The sequence below is a fragment of the Mastigoproctus giganteus genome, chromosome 10 (genome assembly GCF_048544385.1).
Source record: "Mastigoproctus giganteus isolate SK-2022 chromosome 10, ASM4854438v1, whole genome shotgun sequence".
NCBI classification, from domain to species: Eukaryota; Metazoa; Arthropoda; class Arachnida; order Uropygi; family Thelyphonidae; genus Mastigoproctus; species Mastigoproctus giganteus.
Genome location: NC_143584.1, coordinates 164,834,368 through 164,857,140, shown reverse-complemented (window position 1 = coordinate 164,857,140; position 22,773 = coordinate 164,834,368). Strand labels below are relative to the sequence as shown.

At 36.2% G+C, this 22,773-nt stretch overlaps 1 protein-coding gene across 2 annotated transcripts in view; it reads left to right on the top strand.

Moving 5' to 3' along the window:
• LOC150079448 (natural resistance-associated macrophage protein 2-like) overlaps positions 1–22,773 on the top strand; it is a 162,984-nt gene that overhangs the window by 125,363 nt on the left and 14,848 nt on the right. For both annotated transcript variants that reach the window (XM_090383971.1, XM_090383970.1), the window contains 3 exons: positions 3,312–3,471; positions 8,352–8,402; positions 14,903–15,014. In XM_090383971.1, the coding sequence (XP_090240097.1) occupies positions 3,312–3,471; positions 8,352–8,402; positions 14,903–15,014 (323 nt within the window). The remainder of the gene's footprint in view (positions 1–3,311; positions 3,472–8,351; positions 8,403–14,902; positions 15,015–22,773) is intronic.

Genomic DNA, 22,773 nt, shown 5'->3' with positions numbered 1-22,773 from the left:
TTGTCAGTGTTTATCTTGCTCTTCATTTGTCGCCTTTGGTTCATCATAACAAGTGTTTCTTGACTAATTTTTTCTTCTTTGGATTTCTTTTTCCCTATAGGTTTCTTGGGCTTTATCACTTTCAGAAAGTTGTAATATTCCTCATCGATATCTTGGTCTTGAGCAGTCTGCAGAAGCTCAAACTTGTTCTTATTATTTACTCGAGTCAAGTTTTTTCCTTTCCTACATCTATATCAAGTGTACATCTTGCCATTCTGTGATCACTTCCAACATTTACCTTATTCAGGACGGTAACATCATTCACGATATATCTTCTGTTAGTGAGGATGAAGTCGATTTCATTAGTTGTTAATCCATTTGGACTCTTCCATGTGCACTTTCTGTTCACCCTTTTCTTGAAAAAAAGTGTTCATTACCAGCAATCCTTGATTCTGCAAATTCCACAAATCTTTCACCTCGTTCATTTTTTTCACCAATTCCAAAATTTCTTATAGTTCCCCTTTCTGCACTGTTTTGTCTTTTTCCAACCTTAGCATTGAAGTCCCCCATAATAATAATATATAGTGGGTTTTCTGCTCATCTAGAAGACTCAATTTCGGTGTACATTTCTTCAACCTCTCATCATCATGGCTTGATGTTCTTGACATCCTTGGTGATGTACTTTTGAATTCCAAAATGTTGTTTTTTAAATCTTTATGGACCAGAAAGCCAACTCCACCTTCACTCCTTTCACTGTTTCCATTGGTGTACAGCAGATTTCCACGTGATATACTTATAAGTGGTTCATTTCTTCTTGTTTCAGCCAAACTGATGATATTCACATTTTCTAATTCGCCGTCTCTGTAGCCATGTGGGCAGGAGCAGCAGTGCATAGCACAAGCTTCTTGATTAGACCAGGATGGAAAGGTCAGGGAATGACCACCACATATCCCCCGAGCAATATGGCCTTAGTTGCTAATGCTCCTAAAAACCAAATAACAACATTTTCTAATTCCTTTTCCAGCTCTAATATCCTGTCTTCACCGATGAGCGATCTTATGTTGTAACAGGCCAAGTTCAGTTTCTGTGCATGGCAGTATGATCGTACCCAGAGATTCTTAGCACCCTCTGCTTCCACTCTGATCCTCTCACTGCCGTAAGAGGGGAAGTGAAAGTTGCTGGGGACTGAGGGCCATTTGTTTCATCGTGCTGTCATATGCTGGAGGATTTGGTCTTTTCCTTGTCACGTTGGCACCTCCGTAGCCAGTTGGGCAGGAGCAGCAGTGCGTAGCACACGCTTCTTGATTAGACCGGGGTTAGAGCCCATGCCCACCAAATACGGAGGATGTGGAAAGGTCAGGGAATGACCACCACATATCCCCCCGGAGCAATATGGCCTTAGCTGCTAATGCTCCTAAAAACCAAATAATAACAACAACCTCGTCACATTGACCAGGCGTCTTGCAGAGAACCACTCTACACGTTCGTTGCCACCTAAGTGACGTAACGGGGCTTGCCATCAAGAAGGTGTGCATGAGTGAATTTTAGGGAGGCAGACCAACCAGACTTCTCCTAAATCTTCTGTAATAGAAAGATATTGGATCCATCAGTGTTTTAGACTGAGTGTCTGATTGATAACCACCCCAAACTTGCAGTAAAAGATGGGTCACCTCCTAACTTTTCGTTAAGGCTAAGAGCACTTGATTGAAGGATTAGGCCGAAAAAAGGAACCCCTTGCTCTTGTTCTTGACAAAACCACATTTTCATTTTTTGACTGCTTAACGGTAGCTCTATTTCTTAAGCTGTCTTCGGCTACCGTTTTTGCACAAAAGTTTGATTGCTTTCCTATTTTTTTTCCAATCAGAAACAGTTTGTTTTGCCACCCCTATATCGAGAGAAATCTTTTTAAACTTTCCCCTTTATCAAAGCGAAAAAGCGCGTTCAGTTTTTGTTCTATCAAAACGGTAACACTTTCTTTTTGTTGCCATCTTTTGTTAACCCAAAACCACAAAAAAATAAGATAAATAAAAACACAAAAAACATACTAAAGAACTGAGGTAAGGTGTAAGCATGGACAATGCTAGCTGTAGCTGTCAACTGAATAGGCCAGCACTCAAGGTTGCCCTATGATTGTCTCTGACCATACCACATGGTCCAGTCGGATTTCTGGAGGTCACAACCATAAAACAGTAAAAACAATTAGCAGTCCCCTGTTTAATAGGCTTTTTTGTTAGTGCAATCTATTATAAACAGATAGTAAATATGATATTATTCAATTTGTGATAATACCGACAGCTGGAATTTTGTGGATTTTCACATTATTATGGTGAAATGTGTTTCCCCTTCCATGAAATCTTCAATCATATCAAAAACATAAATTTTCAGAATGTTCTGTTCATTCCTATTTTTTAAGGTTCGTAACTTGTTACTCCATTCTTACTTGTTCGTATCATGTTAATTGCAATTTGTGCATGTGATGTTCTTTGTTATTGATTGCTTATCTTTTTTTACTGTTTTAAATTTTAAACCCCCTCCAAAATGTCAGTGAATAAAAATATTTTTTTTCGATAGTTAGAATTTTTCCTGATTGAAAATCCAGTCTGGATCATCGGGGTCCAGATTAACAGGGTTCTACTATATACATGGGGGCGGGGATTCAAATGAACCCTTCTGTAAGTGTGTTACTTATGCATTTTTCATGTGTGGGCCTGTCAAAACAGATGTGCATATGTGGTTTTTTTTTTTTTTTTTGAGGTTTTTTTTTTGAAGTTGTTTCAAATAAATGATGTATCTTTTTACATAAAAATTACCTTAATCTTCCAATTTATGCTATTATATCTTATTTGTGTTTCCAAGTAATTATAGATACAGGTAATTATTTCCTCTGGTATTACACTGTCAGTGTAGTACCAGAGCAGTTTGATAGATGGTAACACAAAAATAGCTTTGAAAATGAGAGGAAATAATCACACATGCTCATATCAGTTATCTGTTTTGTGCTTGCAAGTATTGAATTGAATAAAATCTGAGGAATGAAAATTGAATAAATTCTGAGGAATTTAAATCCAGAGGTGGATTAAATTGAATCGGGTGATATATAAATAGATGTAGAAGTTGTTACTCATAAAAAAAAAAAAAACAATTAGGTATTTTTAAGAGTTCTTTATTTTTTTAAATTCTGATATGATTTTTGACAATTTTGTTCTAATGCTGGGCAGTCCAATTAAAGTAAGAAAAAAATTAAAAATAAAGGGTTAAATAAATTTTATTGTATTTATTTTACATGTTTTGTGTACTGAAGCCTTGTGATTTTTATTTATTTATTTTTTCAGGATCACAAAAATAATTGTAAGCCTTCTCTCAGTGGTAGTAATAGCCATCAACTTGTATTTTGTGAATGATTTTGCAACCGAGAAACTACCACGTACTGCCCCCGTCATTCTAGGAATAGTGCTGTTTCTTATGTTTTATATAATATTTCTTCTATATCTGGTAAGTCTTATATTCTTAGTTCATTTACATTCAACCGCTCTGTGAGAGACAATGTTATGTCTGTACTATGTAGAAAAGTTAGCATTAGTAGAGGCATATGATGCAAGAAAGCAAGCTTATGAAGCATCAGCCAAAAAAAAAAAAACTCTCCCATTTCACCTCTCTGTTCATTCCAAATATCTGTCCAGCTCAGCCTTAAATTTATTTAGGCTATCAACTTCCACAACAAACGATGGAAGTCTGTTCCACGAACAAACTACCTGCTGGCTAAAGGCAAACTTCCAAACATCTATCCTACATCTGTCTTTCTTCAGTTTGAATTTATGCCCTCTCAGGTGATTATTCTGAGCAAGTGGAAGAATCCCATCAGCATTGAGCATGCTCAAACCATTCAACACTTTATACACCTCAATCAGATCACCTCGCAGTTGCCTAGTCTCCAGACAATGTAATTTGCAAAACTTAAGCCTTTCTTCGTAAGAGCAACCCTTCGTTCCATTCACTAATCTTGTTGCCCTTCTCTGTACTCGTTCCAACAGCTCTACATCCTTCTTAAAATGAGGCCTCCAGACCTGTATACAGTACTCAAGGTGTGGCCTGACCATTGCCTTATACTAGGGGATAATCACCTTCTTATCCCTGCTAGAAAAATTCCTGTATATCATTGACAAGACACCATGAGCTACTCTTGCAGACTGTCTGCACTGCTCAGAAAACTTCATATCTGCCTGCACAATTATCCCCGGGTCCTTTTCGTTCTCTACCACTGTCAGTGTAGTACCACAGAGTTGATATGTTACTCTGGGGTTACTGCTTCCCATATGTAGTACTTGAATGTTAAACTTCATTTGCCACCTCTCAGCCAATCTGCTCAACTTTTCTAGATCTTGTTGCAGCAGCATACTGTCGTTTGTGTCCTTAACAACCCTGCCTAACTTCGTATCATCTGCAAACTTGGACATTAAGCTTGATATACCATCATCAATATCATTTATAAATATAATAAACAACAATGGACCCAACACTGAACCTTGAGGGAACTCCACGAATAACATTAGTCCATGATGAGGAGTGTCCATTGATTATCACTCTGTCTTCTCCCATTTAACCATGCCTTTATCCATAGGAGCAATTTGCCTCCAATGCCACACTGCTCCAATTTGTTCAGCGGTCTTCCATGTGCAACAGTATCAAAAGCCTTTCTAAGATCCAAATATATGATATCAAAGTTATTCCCTGCATCCAGTTCCTTTGTGACCACATCATAGTATCCAATCAGATTGGTCAGGTAAGACATTCCCTTAACAAAACCATGCTGTGTCCGAACTATAACTGAAGTCTTGTCTAGATGATCCTGCAGTGCTTCTTTAACCAGTGCCTCCATTAATTTTCCTGGAACAGAAGTTAAACTCACAGGTCTGTAATTACTTGTCGCCCTTTGATCCTCCTTTGTGAATTGGGATCACATTTGCACATCTCCAGTCCATGGGTACCTCCCCTGAGTCCAAAGAAGCTCTCGTAATTATGGCTAAGGGTTTGCTTACTTCTTTTGCTGCCTCCTTTAATATAACTGGATAGATCCCATCCACTCCAGGTGCCTTTTTTATGTTTATCTTCAACAATTTCCTCTCAGTTATTACAAAATCATCTAGCTCACTGCCAGAGTTTTATTCACCTCTGGCATTCCCCTCCCTGAATAACTCCTCACATGTGAATTTAGATGCGAAATACTCATTTAGTTTGTTAGCCACTTGAGCAGGATAATCAACAGTTGAACTATCAATATCCATTTCCTTTTAGAGTTTAAAATTAAAAAAAAAATTAAATTTTCTGTTTATACTCCGGCACAACAACCAAGTCAGTAGAGTTTACAATAAATCGTCAATACAAATATTTATTGTATTTAGTAGTCATGGGCTTGAACTCCGGTCCACTCAAGGAATGCGTGCTATGCACTCTCGCTCCTGACCACTTGGCTACATCAGGCCTTTTTTACATACGTAAAGAACTCTTTGCTGTTTTTCTTTGCATCCTTTGCCCAAGATTTCTCCTAATCTGCCTTTGCCTGGCTAATCTCCTTTGTGACTTGGTTGCAGACCAGCTTATATCTATCATAGGCTTCTGTGTCACGTGTTAATTTGTATGTATCCCATGCATTTTTCTTCTCTGCCATATGTCTCATTAGTTCATCTGACATCCATTTAGGCCTAAACCTTGAACAATATTTCTTAGTTGGTATGTAAAGCCTAGTAGCTTCCAAGATAAGTTCTTTGAATGCTTCCCATTTTGAATTTGCTGTTGGTAACATCATCAGTTGGTCCCACCATATAGAATTTAAATAATGTCTCAGACCACCATAGTTACGAAAGCAAAAAACCCTTCCTTTTACCCCTGTTGGTAGTTACCTCTTTGAGTAAATCTCACTTCAGCACACTGTGATCACCGCTACCTAGTGGTTCCTTTATTTGCAGATTCTTAATGCATGAAGAATCACTACTGATAATTAGATCAAGAGTATTACTCCTAGTTGCCTCCCGAACATGCTGATGTAGAAAACAATCATCCAATAAATCCATAAAAGCCTTGCTAGTGTGTGAGTGACCAATCCACAAATTCCAGTCAATATCTGGGAAATTAAAATCTCCCATTATAAGACTCTCTGATTTACTGGCCCACTCTATTTCCCTGTACAGTTTCTTATCATACTCATCAGAGTCATTAAGCCTATAACACAATCCTACTCTCAATTTTGATCTCCTAATGCTTATGTCACGCCAAACTAACTCGACACTGCACTGTTCAGTGATGTCGACTGGCTTCACTTCCTCGGATTATATGTGTTTCTTAACTAATAGCATAACCCCCTCCTCCCTTCCTGTCCTGTCTATCTTTCCTGTACACATTGTACTCCCCAAATTCCAGTTCTGTATTTCTTATATCTTCAGATATAAGGAATGATGTAAGTTATTCAGATACTGAGGAATTTTGCATGAGTGTATATGCAGTTCAGTAAGGGAATGGGGACAATGGTGTAATCTAATGATTGTTTGGGAATGACAGTAGTATAAGAGTTGGATTCAGTCATGGTCATGGAGAGCACGTCTCCTCCCCACTATCTTTATTTATATAAAGCAAATTCGTGGCGATTGAGAGTTGAATTATGATAGGCCTTGATAGCTGAATGTTCTGGAGTGAGAGTGCAGTAGCACATACTCAATGAGTGGATCATGGTTCAAGCCTACATGATAGCTAAATATGATTAATGATTGTATTCGTGATTTATTGTAAAATCCTCTGATCTGATGGTCGTACCAGAGTATAAACAAGAACATTTTTAATAGTTTTTTGATATTTTCAGTAACTACAAATATTCAAGTTGTTTATTGCTGAATGTAAACAACATGAGAAATGAAAACAATATATGATTAACACTGAAGAAGGGGTATGATGGAGCTGTTTAGTGTGAATCATTTTTAAATATTAACCCCACATGCTACAACTGGGTGTTCTAGTGTCTTCCAAGGAATGCCTGTTTTTAGAAACCTGTATCAAGAGATGTAGGCAAGATTAGGAGACATTTTGGAGACTGTGAAAGGATGTTATTAGTAGTAGTGGCATGTGATGCAAGAAAGCAAGCGTATGAGCTTTGCAGCATCAGCCAAAAAAAAAAATCACACCATTCCCTCCAAATGCCTGTCCAGTTCCTCCTTAAATTTATTCAACCTATCAACTTCCACAACGACAGATGGAAGTTTGTTCCAACAATTAACCACCCGCTGGCTAAAGGCAAATTTCCGCACATCTATTCTACATCTGTCTTTTCTTAATTTGAATTTATGCCCCCTTAGGTTCGTAATCTGAACAAGTGGAAGGATCCCATCAGAATTCAGTGTGCTCAACCCATTCAAGGCCTTATACACCTCAATCAAGTACATCTACATCCTTCCTAAAATGAGGCCTCCAGACCTGTACGCAGTACTCAAGGCGTGGCCTGACCATTGCCTTATACAGAGGGACAATCACCTCCTTCTCTCTCTGCTAGCAAAATTCCTATATATCATTGACAAAACCCCATGACCTGCCCTGGCAGCCTGTCTGCATTGCTCAGAATTGCTTCATATCTGACTGCACAATTACTCCCAGGTCTTTTTCATTTTCTACCACCTTAAGCGTAGTACCACACAGTTGGTACGTTTCTCTGGGGTTACTTCTACCCATATGCAGTACTTTGCATTAGTTTATTATTTACTAAAAGATTCCATGATAAGCATAGTAATCATGATGAATATGTTTATATTAAGGGATTCTATGAAATTTAAATAGTGGAGAAAATCAAAAGTATTTTGCTTCATGCAAATGTGCTTATTTACATTAGAGTTCTGTGGCATGGCATGTCATTATGAGCAGCTAAACAACCTGCCTTTTAACCCTAATGACTACTTGTTCAGAAATCTCGAGTTTAACTTTCACTGGAACAGGTGTTCAGGGGTGATGTGCACTCAAGGCAGCCATTAATGACTTGGAAGAGGAAGTGTCAGAATTTTATTCAATAACTATTAAAATATTACAGGAAAAGTAACAACTGTATTTAATAATAAATGCAGTTGCTAAAATATAAAATTATAATTGAAATTTATAATATAAAGTATTTTTTAAATACTAGAGCTGCAGAACTTTTTGAATTGCAGTTAGATGCCAAATCATCTTGCAATATGTGAATAATTAATTAAATATTAATTTAGAAATGGTCATTTGAGCATTTTTAGCAGTTTATCTCTTTTATGAAAACCTTTTGTGAGAAATATTAAACTTTTTAAAATAGCTGGTACATACATTAGCATATATGTTAATATATATATTTTTTAAATTCTGCCCTACAGACTGCCTGTCTTATGGTTTCCATGGGATTAGAAAGGTTAACATCATTTCCTGTAAGTATTACTAAGTATTGGGATTTTTTTCTGAATACAGTCAGTCCTCGTATAGCATGATAGTTGTGTTCCTAGAAACCCTCGTGCAATGCAAAATCGTGCAATATAAACAACAGGCCCTACAGGAAAAATAGGGTTAGGTGCCGACCACCCAAGATTGAACACACATTTGTAACCAAAACATTACCAAATACAATAAATAATCGTAATAAAATATGTAAGTATTTTATTACGACTATTACGTATTTGGTATTACGTAATAAAATATTGCTAATGCTTTTGCTTCTATCGTAAACAAACTTGTTTTTTGTTTGATTTTCTATCCAAACAGACGACAGCCATTCCATCTCTTCCAATTCTTTGTGTCTTAATCTAATGGATTTTAATTACACTTTGAGTTGTTCCTGCTATGAAAGTTGTTTTTATTTTCTCTGCATTCTTTGTAATTCTCGGCGTTGCCTCATTTAGGCCTGTAGCACGTGCAATATCACACGGTCTTTCATTTCGCTCAAAGCATTTCACAATTTCATATTTTTTTCTCTATCGACAGAGGTGGACTGGCCATAAGCCTTACCGGGGAAACCCCGGTGGGCCAGAGGCCGGTGTGATTTTGGCCATAAACCATAGTATGAAGCCACTATAAATTTTCCCGGGTAAGAATTTTTGATCCAGTCCGCCTCTGTTTATTGATATTGCTTTTCTTTTTCTCTCTGAATCTGCAGTGTCTTCACCAGGACGCTTCCTTTTCACACCTTTTTAAGTAAAAATTATTTTACTCATTTTTAGGGAATAAAGCACAATTACAAAACGAGGAGGCACGCTTGATACACATAAACAAAGCTGCGTGCGTGTAGCAACTGAATAAACAACACCGTAGAGACAGAGATACACTATTAACACCTCACATTTTACTGAAGCGCATTTCTAGGGGTTACTACCATAAAACAATAAAAACAATTTCCAGTTGCGTTTCTGTTAGTGGAATCTGTTATAAACTGGTAGTAACTCGATCTAATTGCATTTGCGATTATACCGATAGCTGGAATTGTGTTGGTTTTTACGTTATTATGGTGAAATGTGTTTCCCCTTCACTGACATAAAAAACATAAATACATTTTCAGAATCTTCTCTTCATTCCTATCGGTGTTGCGTTCGGTTGGGGTGATTCTGCGTTCGACTGCCATTTCTTGTAAACACAAAGGCGAATCGTGCATAAGTGAATTTGGTTCGTTTTATATAAGATATCGTTCCCCTATTTATAAATCGTGTATGATCGAATTCGTGTAGTGTAAACACGTGTTATACGAGGACTGACTGTACCTATTTTAAACTGCATTATTTAAGGTTGAATGTCTTGGGGAAACAATTTAAGGCATTTTTACACATATATGAACAAAATGCATTTTGCATTTGTCCTGTTATAGTATGTATAAAGTGAAGCCCACTACCATTCTTAGAATGGAGTATACAAGTGATCTTTTTTCATGAAATTTGGAATCTAAAAAATAAAATAAGATTTCATGTGTACAGTATATGTACTGTAAAACTTTGTTAATTTGAAGTTCAAGGAACAAAATTTGGCTGTTTTATTTGAATTTCAAGGAACAACATTTGGCTGTTTCAGTTTAAATGGATTTTAAATATCCATTTAAGTACAGAACATGTTAGTATTAATTAATCAAGAGAAATTTTTTGTTAGATACTCTGTTAACATTCTGCTGAATTTTGATTATTCTCATTTAAAATATTAATAATCTTTTAGTTTCATTGTGGTAGGCATATAGAACATTTAGTCAATATGAGAAATATAATAATTGTGCTGTGGAGAAATTCAATAAATTTCTCACACATGACAACCAATTGCCAGGTTTTGCTTTTGTTGCCATTATTAGTGTCATAGTTTGATGTAGATATTGTAAATGGATTTCTACTCAATATTATGTTAACTTGTCAGTATGAAAAGATAATTATGCTCTGTGGAAATTCAATAAATTTCTTGCATGTGATAGCAAGATTGCTAATTCTTGTTTTTTCCACCATTACTAGTCATATAGTTCAATGTATATGTTAAAGTAAGTGTTATATTGTTTATTTTGTATAATTGTACATGCCTGCAAAATACTTGTAATCCATTTCAGAAAAAAAATTAAAATTACCCTTTTTTTTTTATGTTATCACTTTCTGTCACATAGTGTAATTAGAAATAGCAAGAGTAGTTGAAGTGTGAACTGCTCTTGCTAATGTTAATTACACTGTGAGCCAGTGACTACCTGCTTGCCATCACTTTAAAACAGCAGAGAACGGTAGACAGAAAATGCTCAGAGTATAGGTAAAAAACTGTTTGATTACAGTTGTGAAATTTTACCTTGGCTTATATGATATTAAATTTCTTTTTTTTTTTTTTTTTTTTTTTTTGTGCATATAAATTAGTCTCTATTTACAGAAAAGATTAACAGTGGAAGCTGCTTGAAAGGAAAATATCACCTGAACTGCATGCATACTAAAATAAATAATGCATAACAAAAAAACAAACAAACTGAATTGTAGAACATTAGAACTGTTCAATTTAAAAGTGGTGGTGTATGATAAAAATTTTCACTGAAATATTTATGTGATGCTGCTAAATGCTACAAGTTCAGTTATTACTAGTGGATTACATTTTAATAAATGTAATGTTATTACATTTATTGGACCTAGACTTTCATTGTTACGACCAACTATTTTCAGTCAAAAGAAAAAATCCTTGCATGAAGAAGGATTAAATTAATTCATATAAATGCATCGTGTTCAGAGGTGGGGGGGAGAGAAGAAAAGCACAAGTGACTTTTTGGATGAAATTTTTCTTTGATTGGAAGTCAGACTTATGTACTGCTGCTTAAAATTTATTTTCCAAAGGGATATTCTGCATGAATAAATGAAAGTTAAAAGCTAGATTTCCTCTTTTATCAATAAAAATTGGCTGTTAATTGTAACCACTCTGAAGATTGTTATTATTAGATGTTGTGGTAATGATGATCTTTTGCAAACTTGTTTTGCTTCTTTGAGTTGCTGACAAGCTTGGTGGGCTGTAAAAATTTGCTGTGAAACACGACCATAATATATACAGAAGAACCAGCTCTGGTGGCAGGAATGAACTCTCCTACATAAAAACAGCTCTGATCAAAATTAAAGTTACTGCTTTGAAATATTTTAACAGTGGCTCTGCATAGAGGAACAAAAGTTAATGTAGGTATCCTCTTATATTGTTAGTAAAAATTTGACACATCACTTTGCCATTGCTGACATGGACTACAGAAAAGGCCATAACAGTATGGAAGAGAACTAGCTCTGAGTGCAGGAATTTGCAAAAAAAAAAAGAGCCTTAACAGTATGCCACAGGCATACTGTTAAGGCTCTTTTTTTTTGCAAATTTGAAGGAAACATGGTCATCATTATCAGCCAGTGGTCATCATCATTATCAGCAGTAACTATCCATGCATTAAGAATCTGCAGATAAAAGAACCATGAGGTGACAGTGATCACAGTGGATTTACTTAAGATGTTAATTACCATCAAGGATCAAGGGAAGGGTTTTTGCTTTCATAAAGGTGACTACAGTGGTCTTAGTCAGCTTTTAAATTCTATACGGTGGGACCAACTGATGATGTAACCATCAGCAAATTCTAAATAGGAAGCATTCAAATAGGAATTAATCATGGAAGCTACTAGGCTTTTCATACATACTAAGAAATACTGTTAAAGTTTAGGCCTAAATGGATGTCAGATGAACTAATGAGACTTTTGGCAGAGAAGAAAAATGCATGGGATGTGTATAAGTTATTAAGCTACACAAAGCCCATGGTAGATATAAGCTAGTCTGTAATCAAGTCACAAAGGGTTAGGCAAGTGAAGGCAGATTACAAGAAAACTTTGGTGAAGGATGCAAAGAAAAACAGCAAGACTTCTCTACTTATGTAAACACTAGAAGGAAGGTGATGAATCACATTGGTCCACTTGATATCAGTTGTTTGAATGTTGATGCTCATGCTCAGGTTGTTAACAGACTGAATGAGTATTTTGAATCCACATTCACACGTGAGGAACTTTTTGGGGAAGTGGAGGCCAGAAGTTTATCAACAGAGAGCTAAATGATTTTGTAATAACTGAGAGGAAAGTGGAGGAGAAAATGTTGGAAGTTAAACATAAGAAAGGTACCTGGAGTAGATGAGATCTATCCAGTTAAATTAAGAGAGGCAGCAAAGGAAGTAAGCAAACCCTTAACCATAGTTATGAGAGCATCCTTGGATTTGGGAGAGAACCCAACAGACTGGAGATGTGCAAAAGTATCCCCAATTCACAAAGGGGAATCAAAGGGTGACATTAGTAATTTCAGACCTGTTAGTTTAACTTCTGTTCTGGGGAAAATAATGAAGTCACTGGTTAAAGAAGCAATACAGGATCATATAGACAAGATTGCAGTTATAGTTCAGACACAGCATGGGTTTGTTAAGGGGAAATCTTGTCTGACCAATTTGATTGGATACTACAATGTGGTTGCAGAGGAACTGGATGCAAAAAATAATTTTTATATCATACACCTGGATTTCAGCAAAGCTTTTGATACTGTTGCACATAAGACTGTTGTACAATTTGGAGCAGTATGGCATTAAGGGAAAGTTGCTGCTATGGATAAAGGGATGGTTGAGTGGGAGAAGACAGTGTGGTAATCAATGAATGCTGCTCTTTGTGGACTAATATTATTAGTGGAGTCCCCCAGGGTTTGATGTTGGGCCCATTGTTGTTTTCTATATTTATCAGTGATATTGATGAAGGTATATCAGGCTTAATGTCCAGGTTTATCAGATGATACAAAGGTTGGTAGGGTTGTTAATGATGGTAATGACAGTACACTGTTGCAACAGGATCTAGAAAAGTTGGGCAGATAGGCTGAGAAGTGGAAACTGTAGTTTAACACTGACAAATGTAAAGTACTGCATAATGGCAGCAATAACTCCAGAGTAATGTACCAATTGTGCGGTACTACGTTCAGGGTTGTGGAAAATGAAAAAAACCTGAGGGGTAATTGTGCAGTCAGATGTAAAGGTTACAGAGCAGGTGCAGACAGGCTGTCAGAGCAGCCCATGGTGTCTTGTCAATGATATACAGGAACTTTGCTAGTAGGGATAATGAGGTGATTATACCTTTGTATAAGGCAATGGTCAGGCCACACCTTGAGTACTGCACAGAGGTCTGGAATCCTCACTTTAGGAAGGATGTAGAACTGCTGAAATGAGTAAAGGGATGGGCAATGAGATTGGTGAGGGGAAGAAAGGGATGTTCTTACCAAGAAAGGCTTAAGTTCTGCAAATTGCAGCATCTTGAGACTAAGCACCTGCAAGGTGAGCTGATTGACGTGTATGAGGCTTTGAATGGTTTAAGCAAGCTCAATGCTGATGGGATTCTTTCTCCTGCTCAGATTACCCACTTGAGGGTGCATAAATTCAAATTGAGGAAAGACAGATATTGAAATAGATATGCAGAAATTTGCCTTTAGCCAGCAAGTGGTTAATTGCTGGAACAAACTTCCATTGGTTGTTGTGGAAGCTGATAGCTTAAATTCAAGGAAGAGCTGGTGGACAGACTTTTAAAGTGAATGAATAGATGAAATGGGAAGGGGTTTTTTTTTTTTTTTTTTTGGTTGATGCTGTCTAAGCTTGTTTTCTTGCATCGCATTCCACTAGTAATGTTAATTTTAACTCTAAACTTCTTTGTTTAGAGTTTAAATAGCATCACTACCTTGAATATTGCAGCAATTTACAGTATGCAACTAGATTTTCATTATGAAAGAGAATTTGGAAATTCTGTGGTTAAAGTAAGGGTTTTGGTGACCTAATGTACTATAGTGAGATAAACCTATTATTCTTAAAAGTTAGTTATCTTAATCTGTAACTGAAATCCAGAAACAGATAGTTTCCAAAGTTCCTCCTGAGTATGAGCCACACAATTGAAATGCAGTTTGTTTTTCTGATGCTTATTTTAATTTACTGTTATTTTAACAAATAAGATATCATTGTTTGACTTTAGTGTATCATTACTGACAGGCCTTTGTCAATAAAATGTATCATCATTGATAGTAGTTTGCATACCCAACATAAAAATCATTTTCAGAAGTTGATAACCCAATTATGGACTCAGCATTCTGAAGCTGTGATCAGTGATAGCTTATTGGAATTTAATAATCTTTTACACTAGTGTTGCAATAGTCATTCCATCATAAAATTAGATCTGATGTTTTATAATTTAATTAATCTTATTTTCTTAAGTAGTCAGTTTGTCAAATGTAATCAACATTTCATTTGAGTCATGGTAAACTCATTTTGCTATTTCTCATTATATTATATTACTATATTTTTGTTCTGAATTTTACAGGTTTCTTATTTCTTGAATTACATTTCATAAAAAAGTGTTGTAGTTAATACATAATTTATATATTAATTAAAAAATTAATTTTTGCTCTATAGGTAATTGGTAAATACTTAGAAGAACCCTATGTTTTAGATCATCCACATTCTAGTTCATCTCTTACTTATAGCTCATCAGATCCATCTATACCTATGGAAAATCAAGGAAAGGGTTAGTATATAGATGACTGCATTTTACCTGTGATATGTTACATTCTATGGATGTAATAAATTCTATAGACCAAGTTAAACAGATTTGTTTAAAGAGAAGGGGTGTACACATATGTGAAAGCATGTACTTTCTTTGGGGTTATTAAAGGAGAAAAATTTTTCACTGTGGGTAGAATTTTGCAAACGTATTTATCAAACAATGTCTTGGACAATGAAGCCATCTTAATTTCTTTGGTAATATGTTTTTAAAGACATCTGGGTTTTAAAATGAATTATTTGATTATATGATAAAAATGTTCCTTGAGTTGCAAATAAAGATTGCAAAAATTTCAAAAAAAGATTACCTTTGTGACCAATTGATATAAATTACATTTTTGATTAAATCTAAAAATTATAACTTTGACACTGCAGTATAATTTTTGAAAATAATTATTTTTATGTGTAATTTACAAAAAGCATTACATTTGAAAACTCCTTGAGAAAAATGATTTTTTTTTTCTTAGAAAAATCTGATTACTTAACTTTTTCTCATATATTAGTTGTATTCAAGAGACTGGTAAGTGTTTTGAAATGTTATGCTTTTCTCTGTAAATTCATAGATAAACATTTTTAAAATTTAACTACTGTTTTCCAGATGATGAGTATTATCATCATCCGGAAAACATTAATCACGAAGATTTTATTATATTGGGCAGATTTGAGTTGTAATTTTACCCTAAAAAAAAAAAAAAAAAGATAAATAGGAAAATTTAGTTGCATTTATACTCTTAAATCATCTTTTTAATTAATGGAGAATGTACATGAATATAATTTAAGGATTTTATTAGTATTAATATAGCAGGTTCAGGATTTCTCTGACTAGGAGTCTCTTCGAAACACACTTTCTGTAGTCTGGTACTTGGATTGTTATTCTTTCCATGAGCTGCTTCACTCAGTGTACCAAAATTAACACTGGCAAAACTAACAGTTCTCTTTACTATCAGTGATAAAAAACACTACTGTCACTGTGATAATACAAGTCAGTTCTTTTTGACTGTTAGCCTTTCATTCAATCAATAATCCACATTTCAGAAATGTCCACATTGATTGGAAGGTTACTGTATAACCTCTGATACATTATTTTGAGGATCAGGTGCATCTTGAAAAGTTTTTGGAATATACACACACCTCATGACATGCCATACTTACTTTTTTGTTATCTGATTTCAGTTACAGTGAGGACTAGGACAAGCTGCAGTGGAAACCCATTCCCATTAAATAGGTCACATGCTGTGTTGCTATCTCAAAATTGTGTATTTGATCACCCTTGTTGATTAGGCATTTTTGACTGGGATTTGGCTATCATCCTATCCAACAGAATGTACTTGTATAGAAATATTCTGTATATGTGAAAAAGAAAATAATAAGTAATGCATTATTTGTAACGAAGCAATCAGTCTGTGATAGTTTTGACATGTTAGCATTGTATATGACACTTTCAAACCTGAGTGTAATAATCATATTTCTTATTCCTCAGAAGAGTATTTTACATGCAAAATGTTTTGTTTTATTACCTTTCATATGTATTTTTTTTTTTTTTTTTTCTTTCTCATTTCTTTGGATAATCTTGAAAAACAATGTATCATATTGTAAAACTGTTAATATATACATCAATGAGCCAAAACATTATGACCACCTACCTAATATGTTGGTCCTCCCTGTGCAGCCAAAACAGTTCGTACCTGGCGAGGCATGGGTGCTACAAGATTTCTAAATGTGTCTTGTGGTATCTGGTACTAACACGTAACTAGCAGATCCTTTAACTCCTGTAAGGTCCATGGTTGAGATGCTGCAGATCTCAGTTGCTGTTCCAACACAAACCACAGATGCTCGATGGGATTGATGTCTGGGGAATTTGGAGGCCAGGGCAATACTTGAAAGTCTTCCTCACGTTCCACAAACCAGTCTGGAACAATCTGGGTGGTGTGGCATGGCACATTGCTTGCAATGTGCCATGCCACATTGCAAGAAATGTGGCATTGTGTAACATTGCAAGCAATGCTGTAACATTGTGTAACAAGCAAGGGTAACATTGCAAGCAATATTACACTTGCTTTCTTGCATCACATGCCACTACTACTACTACATTATCCTGCTGAAAGACAGCACCGCCAGAGGGGAAGACCTTTGCCACGAAAGGGTGTACCTGGTCAGCAATGATGTTTAGGTGCCCAGAGCGTGGGCACTCTGGGCACTCAGAGTGCCCAGCACGTGGATGACTGGACCCAGAGTATCCTGGCAGAACATCACCCAAAGCATGGAACCGCTGGCACTGGTTTGTTTTCATCCCCCGCTGCATCTAGGTGCCATCACTTCCCCAGGTAAATGATGCACACATACCCGGCCGTCCACATGGTGCAGCAGGAAACGTGATTCGTTGAACCAGACAACCTTCTTCCAATCACTCAAGGTCCAGTTTCGATGCTCGCGTGCCCATTGTAGGCACTGTCGCTGGTGAACTGTGGTTAGCATGGGCATTTGGAGCGGCCCGCGGCTACACAGCCCCATTTTCAGCAGGGTTTGATGTACTAACCTGTGTGTTGTTGACACATTACTCCCGTTACCAGCATTCTAATTACCAGTGAGTTATGCCACAGTCGCCTTTTTGTTGCCACATACCATCCGGGAGAGCCTTCGCTCAACTCGAGCATCAATGAGCCGTGGTCATCCAACACCTCGCCGGTGGTTCATGGGTTTGTTTCCCCTCTTCAGACCACTTTTGGTAAGTACTAACCACGGCTGACCGTGACCACCCCACCAGCTGTGCCATTTCGGATATGCTCTGACCCTGTCATCTGGCCATTACAATTTGGCTTTTGTCAAACTTGCTTAAGTCTGCTGCCTTTCCCACCTGAAGAACAAGTGTAACACTGATTAATGGAGCTCAGTATCAGGTGTTTTTTATACCGTGTCCCGACCTGCGCATGTACTGTAGTTCATCTGCAGTTGCTTCAATTTGCATAACGACTCACTGGTTATAATGTTTTGGCTCATTGGTGTATTTTGTTGAATGGGCATGGAATACTGTGTATGCTTTATGACATAAATTTATGTGAATTTTATGAACAGAAAAATATTCTGAATGGGAGTGGGGAGGGACGTAAAAGCAATCACAGATCTTTTCCCAGCGAGTTAAAGTTTTGAAATGTACAAATCTATGTTTTTAGAAGAAATAATGGCATGTTTTTACAATATTAAAAAATGCCTTAGACTAGATCTCCAAATCTTAACATTGAGACCCAGTTCTTGTATTTGCCTGTACTTCAAGTGCATCTCTTGTAGCACTCTGCATACTTGGATGGAAGAAAATTCTAATTTGGATCTATGCATTTCAAAGGATTTCACAAAGCAGATGGTAGACTCTAAGTCACAGAACATGTGTTACTTTGTTGTGGGAATGCTATTTTGAGATTAAGCATTTTCAATCCTGCCATCTAGTAGTTATATTACTTAAAGCGCTGTAAAACTTGAAGTTGTTCTTTCAAATAAAATGTACCATTTTTCTATATTTGGTGTTTGTTTTTTTTTTTTTTTTTAATTTTAGTGGTTTGTAATGTGGGGGATAATGTATGCCCATTTGTATCTCCTCTTACAGATTTCACATTTTCCTAAAAAGAATTTTGGATTATGAAATATACCTGCACAATTGCTTAACTAGCTTTTTGAGTATAGTAACAGATAAAACTGGTAGGGAAAATGGTAGATTTCAGGTATATGGTTACTTACTGAAAGCTAAATTTTGGCAATAATTTTAAGTGAAGTAGCTTATGATTTTGTTTTGTTTATCAAAAACTTATTTTCAAAAATGTAAAGTTGAAGTATCTGTCTATTGTTAAGTTCAAAAGATCACAAGTTAGACAATGCAAATGTTATGCTTGTTGCCACAAAAAAAAATCGAAGACAGTGAAAAGAGACTTGTATGAGCGCCTCACATGATGATGCATTGTTTTAATGTATACAGTAGAACCTGGATAAGAAATTCCCGCATGATAAGTTTTCTCTTCTACTAGGTTTGGTTTCTTAATTCCTAATTTCAGCTCTAATTATTGTAATGTATTATTTTCCCACATAAGAAGTTTCCCGAATAAAAAGCTATCCCACATAAAAATTCGTGATAAAGAATACGTTGTGTATTATTATAATGACATTTTCCCACTTAATACGTTTTTTAAATATAGAAATTCTTTATTTTTATATTAATAAAATATAAAAACATAAACATTTTGGTAATCGAACAAGTTGGTGTATAGCATCATTTTAGTTCGTAGTAGGCGCCTCCATAGCCAGGTGGGAAGGAGCACCAGTGCGTAGCACACACTCCTTGATTAGACCGGGGTTCGAGCCCGTCACCACCAAATACGGAGGATACGGAAAGGTCAGGGAACGACCACCGCATATCCCGGAGCAATATGGCCTTAGTCTAATGCTCCTAAAAGGGAAAAAAAAAAAAAAAAAACAAATAACAAATAGTTCGTAGTAAATCACTGAAGTAGGTGAAATGGCATTGTTTTTTATATCTCGTTGTGAATGCCTTCACAAGTTGCCCTGATATTGCACTACCTCCAATAAGCGACACTTCACCAGTGAAGACTAATGTTACTTATTCTTGGTGGATACTACCACCCCTGGGTTGTATCTGATGAGAATCCACTGGTGAAGTGTTGCCTATTCGAGAATCCACTGTCGAAGGTAGTTCAATATCCAGGCAACTCATTGTGAAGGCATTCACAATAGGAGATATAACAAAAACGATGCCATTTCACCTACTTTGGTGGTTTACTACGAACTAAAATGATACTACGGACTAACTTGTTCGATTAGTGAATTTACCATAGTCAGAGGCTTTCAGCGCTAAAACATTTTTAGTATAAACATTTTGATATAGTGGAAGTGACATATTGCAATTGTTTGAATCGATATCCATAATTGGATATGTCTACCACATTAAGTTGTGGTAGGTATATCCAATTTTCAAGTTCTGATGGTTGTGAACAGTTCTGAATTACTTAGTGGATTGTTGCTCTGTCTTATTATAATTGTGACCTTTCAAGGTATGTTGAAACTCCAAAGGAGCTCATTCTTCCAACTTGGTAATGAGTTTAATGAACAGAATGTTAAACAGTTAGAAATTGTCAGTTTTCCCATTGGCAGAGTAAAATATTTATAAATTCTGAAATAGTACTTAAAATTATCTGTAACTTATGTATGTGTATCTTTTCACTTTTATTTGTGTAGTTAATATTTCATACCATTAAGCCATTTTTCCCTCGTAAGAAGTTCTAAATTTCCATTCTCGAAATACTTCTTATCTGGGTTCTACTGTATTATAATTTTAAGCATGGCTAAATAGGGTAAGTAAACACACCCTTATATTAATAAAATATAATGAATTCACACATTTTTTACTGAGTAGTTTTAATTTGCCTATGTGAACTGGATCCACTTCCTTAGATTTTGTGTTTCTTAACTAACAGCATAACCCCTCCTACCTTCCTATCCTTTCTGTACATATTGTACTCCCCAAATTCCAATTCTGCATCCGTTATATCTGAGTGCCACCGTGTCTCTGATATCCCAACAATATCTGCCTTGGATGTCTTAACCAGCACTTCAAATTCATCAAATTTATTTACTATACTCCTAGCATTGGTGTACATGCACCTGTTCTTACTCTTAATTACTCTAACACAGCCCATGTATTTACTTGTTTCGTGACTCAGCAGTTCCTGACTGGGCACCTGCAAGGCGATCTGATTGAGGTGTATAAGGCCTTGAATGTATTGAGCAGGCTCAATGCTGATTGGAGTCTTCCTCTTGCCAGATTACAAACCTGAGGGGGCATAGATTCAAACTGAGGAAAGGCAGTTATAGAATAGATGTGCAGAAGTTTGCCTTTAGTCAGTGGGTAGTTGATTGCTGGAACAAACTTCCATCTGTTGTTGTGGAAGTTGATGGCTTAAATAAATTCAAGGCAGAACTAGACAAACATTTGGATCAGTGAAATGGGAAGGTTTTTTTTTTTTTTTTTGGCTGATGCTGTATAAGCTTGCTTGCATCATGTGCCTCTACTAATGCTAAATAAGAGCTACGTTTCATGCCTAAGAAAATTATGAATAGTAGTAGCATTAGTATTAGTACTGGCAAATGATGCAAGAAAGGCAGCTTATAAAGCATTAGCAAGGAAAAAAACAAAAATTCTTCCCACATCATCTGTCCATCCTATCTAATAATTTGTCTAGTTTATCATTGAATTTATTTAAACTACCCCATTATACAATAATGAATGGAAGCTTTGTTCCAGCAATTGACTACCCACTGGCTGAAGGCAAACTTCCTCAACTTGAATTTGTGTATAGTTGGAGCAAAAGAATGAATACCATCTGCATTGGGTTTGCTCAAGCCATTCAAAGCTTTAAACACCTTTGAGATGCCTAGATTCCAGATGCTGCAATTTGAAGAACTGAAGCCTTTCTTGGTAAGACCATCCCCTTATTCTCCTTACCAGTCTTGCTACCCTTCTCTGTACCCATTCTAGCAGCTATGCATCCTTCCTAAAATGATGCCCCCAAACCTGTATGCAGTACTCAAGATTTGGCCTGACCATTTCCTTTTACAATGGGATAATCACCTCCTTATCCCTGGTAGCAAAATTCCTGTATATCATTGAAAAAACCCTATGAGCTGTCCTGGCTGCCTGTCTGCACCGCTCAGAACTTCATATCTGACTGGACAATTATCCTCAGGTCCTTTTCATTTTCCACTAATCTAAGTGTAGTACCACACGGTTGGTATTACTCTGGGATTACTGCCAACCATGTGCAGTACTTTGTGTTTGTCAATGTTAAACCCCAATTGCCATTTCTCTCCTAGTTTTTCTAGATCTTGTTGCAGGAGAATATTGTCATTAAACACCTGCCAACCTTTGTATCATCTGCAGACTTAGACATTAAGCTTGATATACTTTCATTAATGAATACAGAGAACAATAATGGGCCCAGCACCAAAACCTGTGGAAGTACACTAATAACATTAGTCCATGAACATATTGATAACCACTCTGTCTTTTCCCACTCAACCAATCCCCTTATCCATTGTAGAAATTAGCCCTAATTCCACGCTACTCCAATTTGTACAGCAGTCTTATGTAGATCAGTATCTGAAATCCAAGTACATGTATATGATATTTAAAAATTATTTTTTTCATCCAGTTCCTTTGTGACTGTATCTTAGTATCCAGTCAGATTGATCAGACAAGATCTCCCCTTACTGAACCCATGCTCTGGCTGAATTATAACTCTACTTCTGTCTATCTAGATCAGGTCTGGCCAACCCAAATCGCTCTGCAGGCCACTTTCACAAACTACAATTTTCTGTACGCCATCACTATTCTTCAGATTCAGTTTCTGTATTACTGCCGATTTAAGTCCTTTGTTTTCCCTTAATGCTGTTTTACTTTTCGTGTATTAAATATTCTTGTGTCCTCTCTGAGTCTTTCTAATGGGTATACTCAATTTTGTAAATCACTCGGTATACACAATTTTATCCTTTTCCGTGTTTATCTTGCTCTTCATTTCTCGTCTTTGTTCGGTTCATCATGTCAGGTGTTTCTTGACTAATATTTTCTTCTTTGGATTTCTTTTTACCTGTAGGTTTCTTGGGTTTTATCATTTTCAAAAAGTTGTTCTATTCCTAGTCTATCATGGTCCTGACAGGTCTGCAGA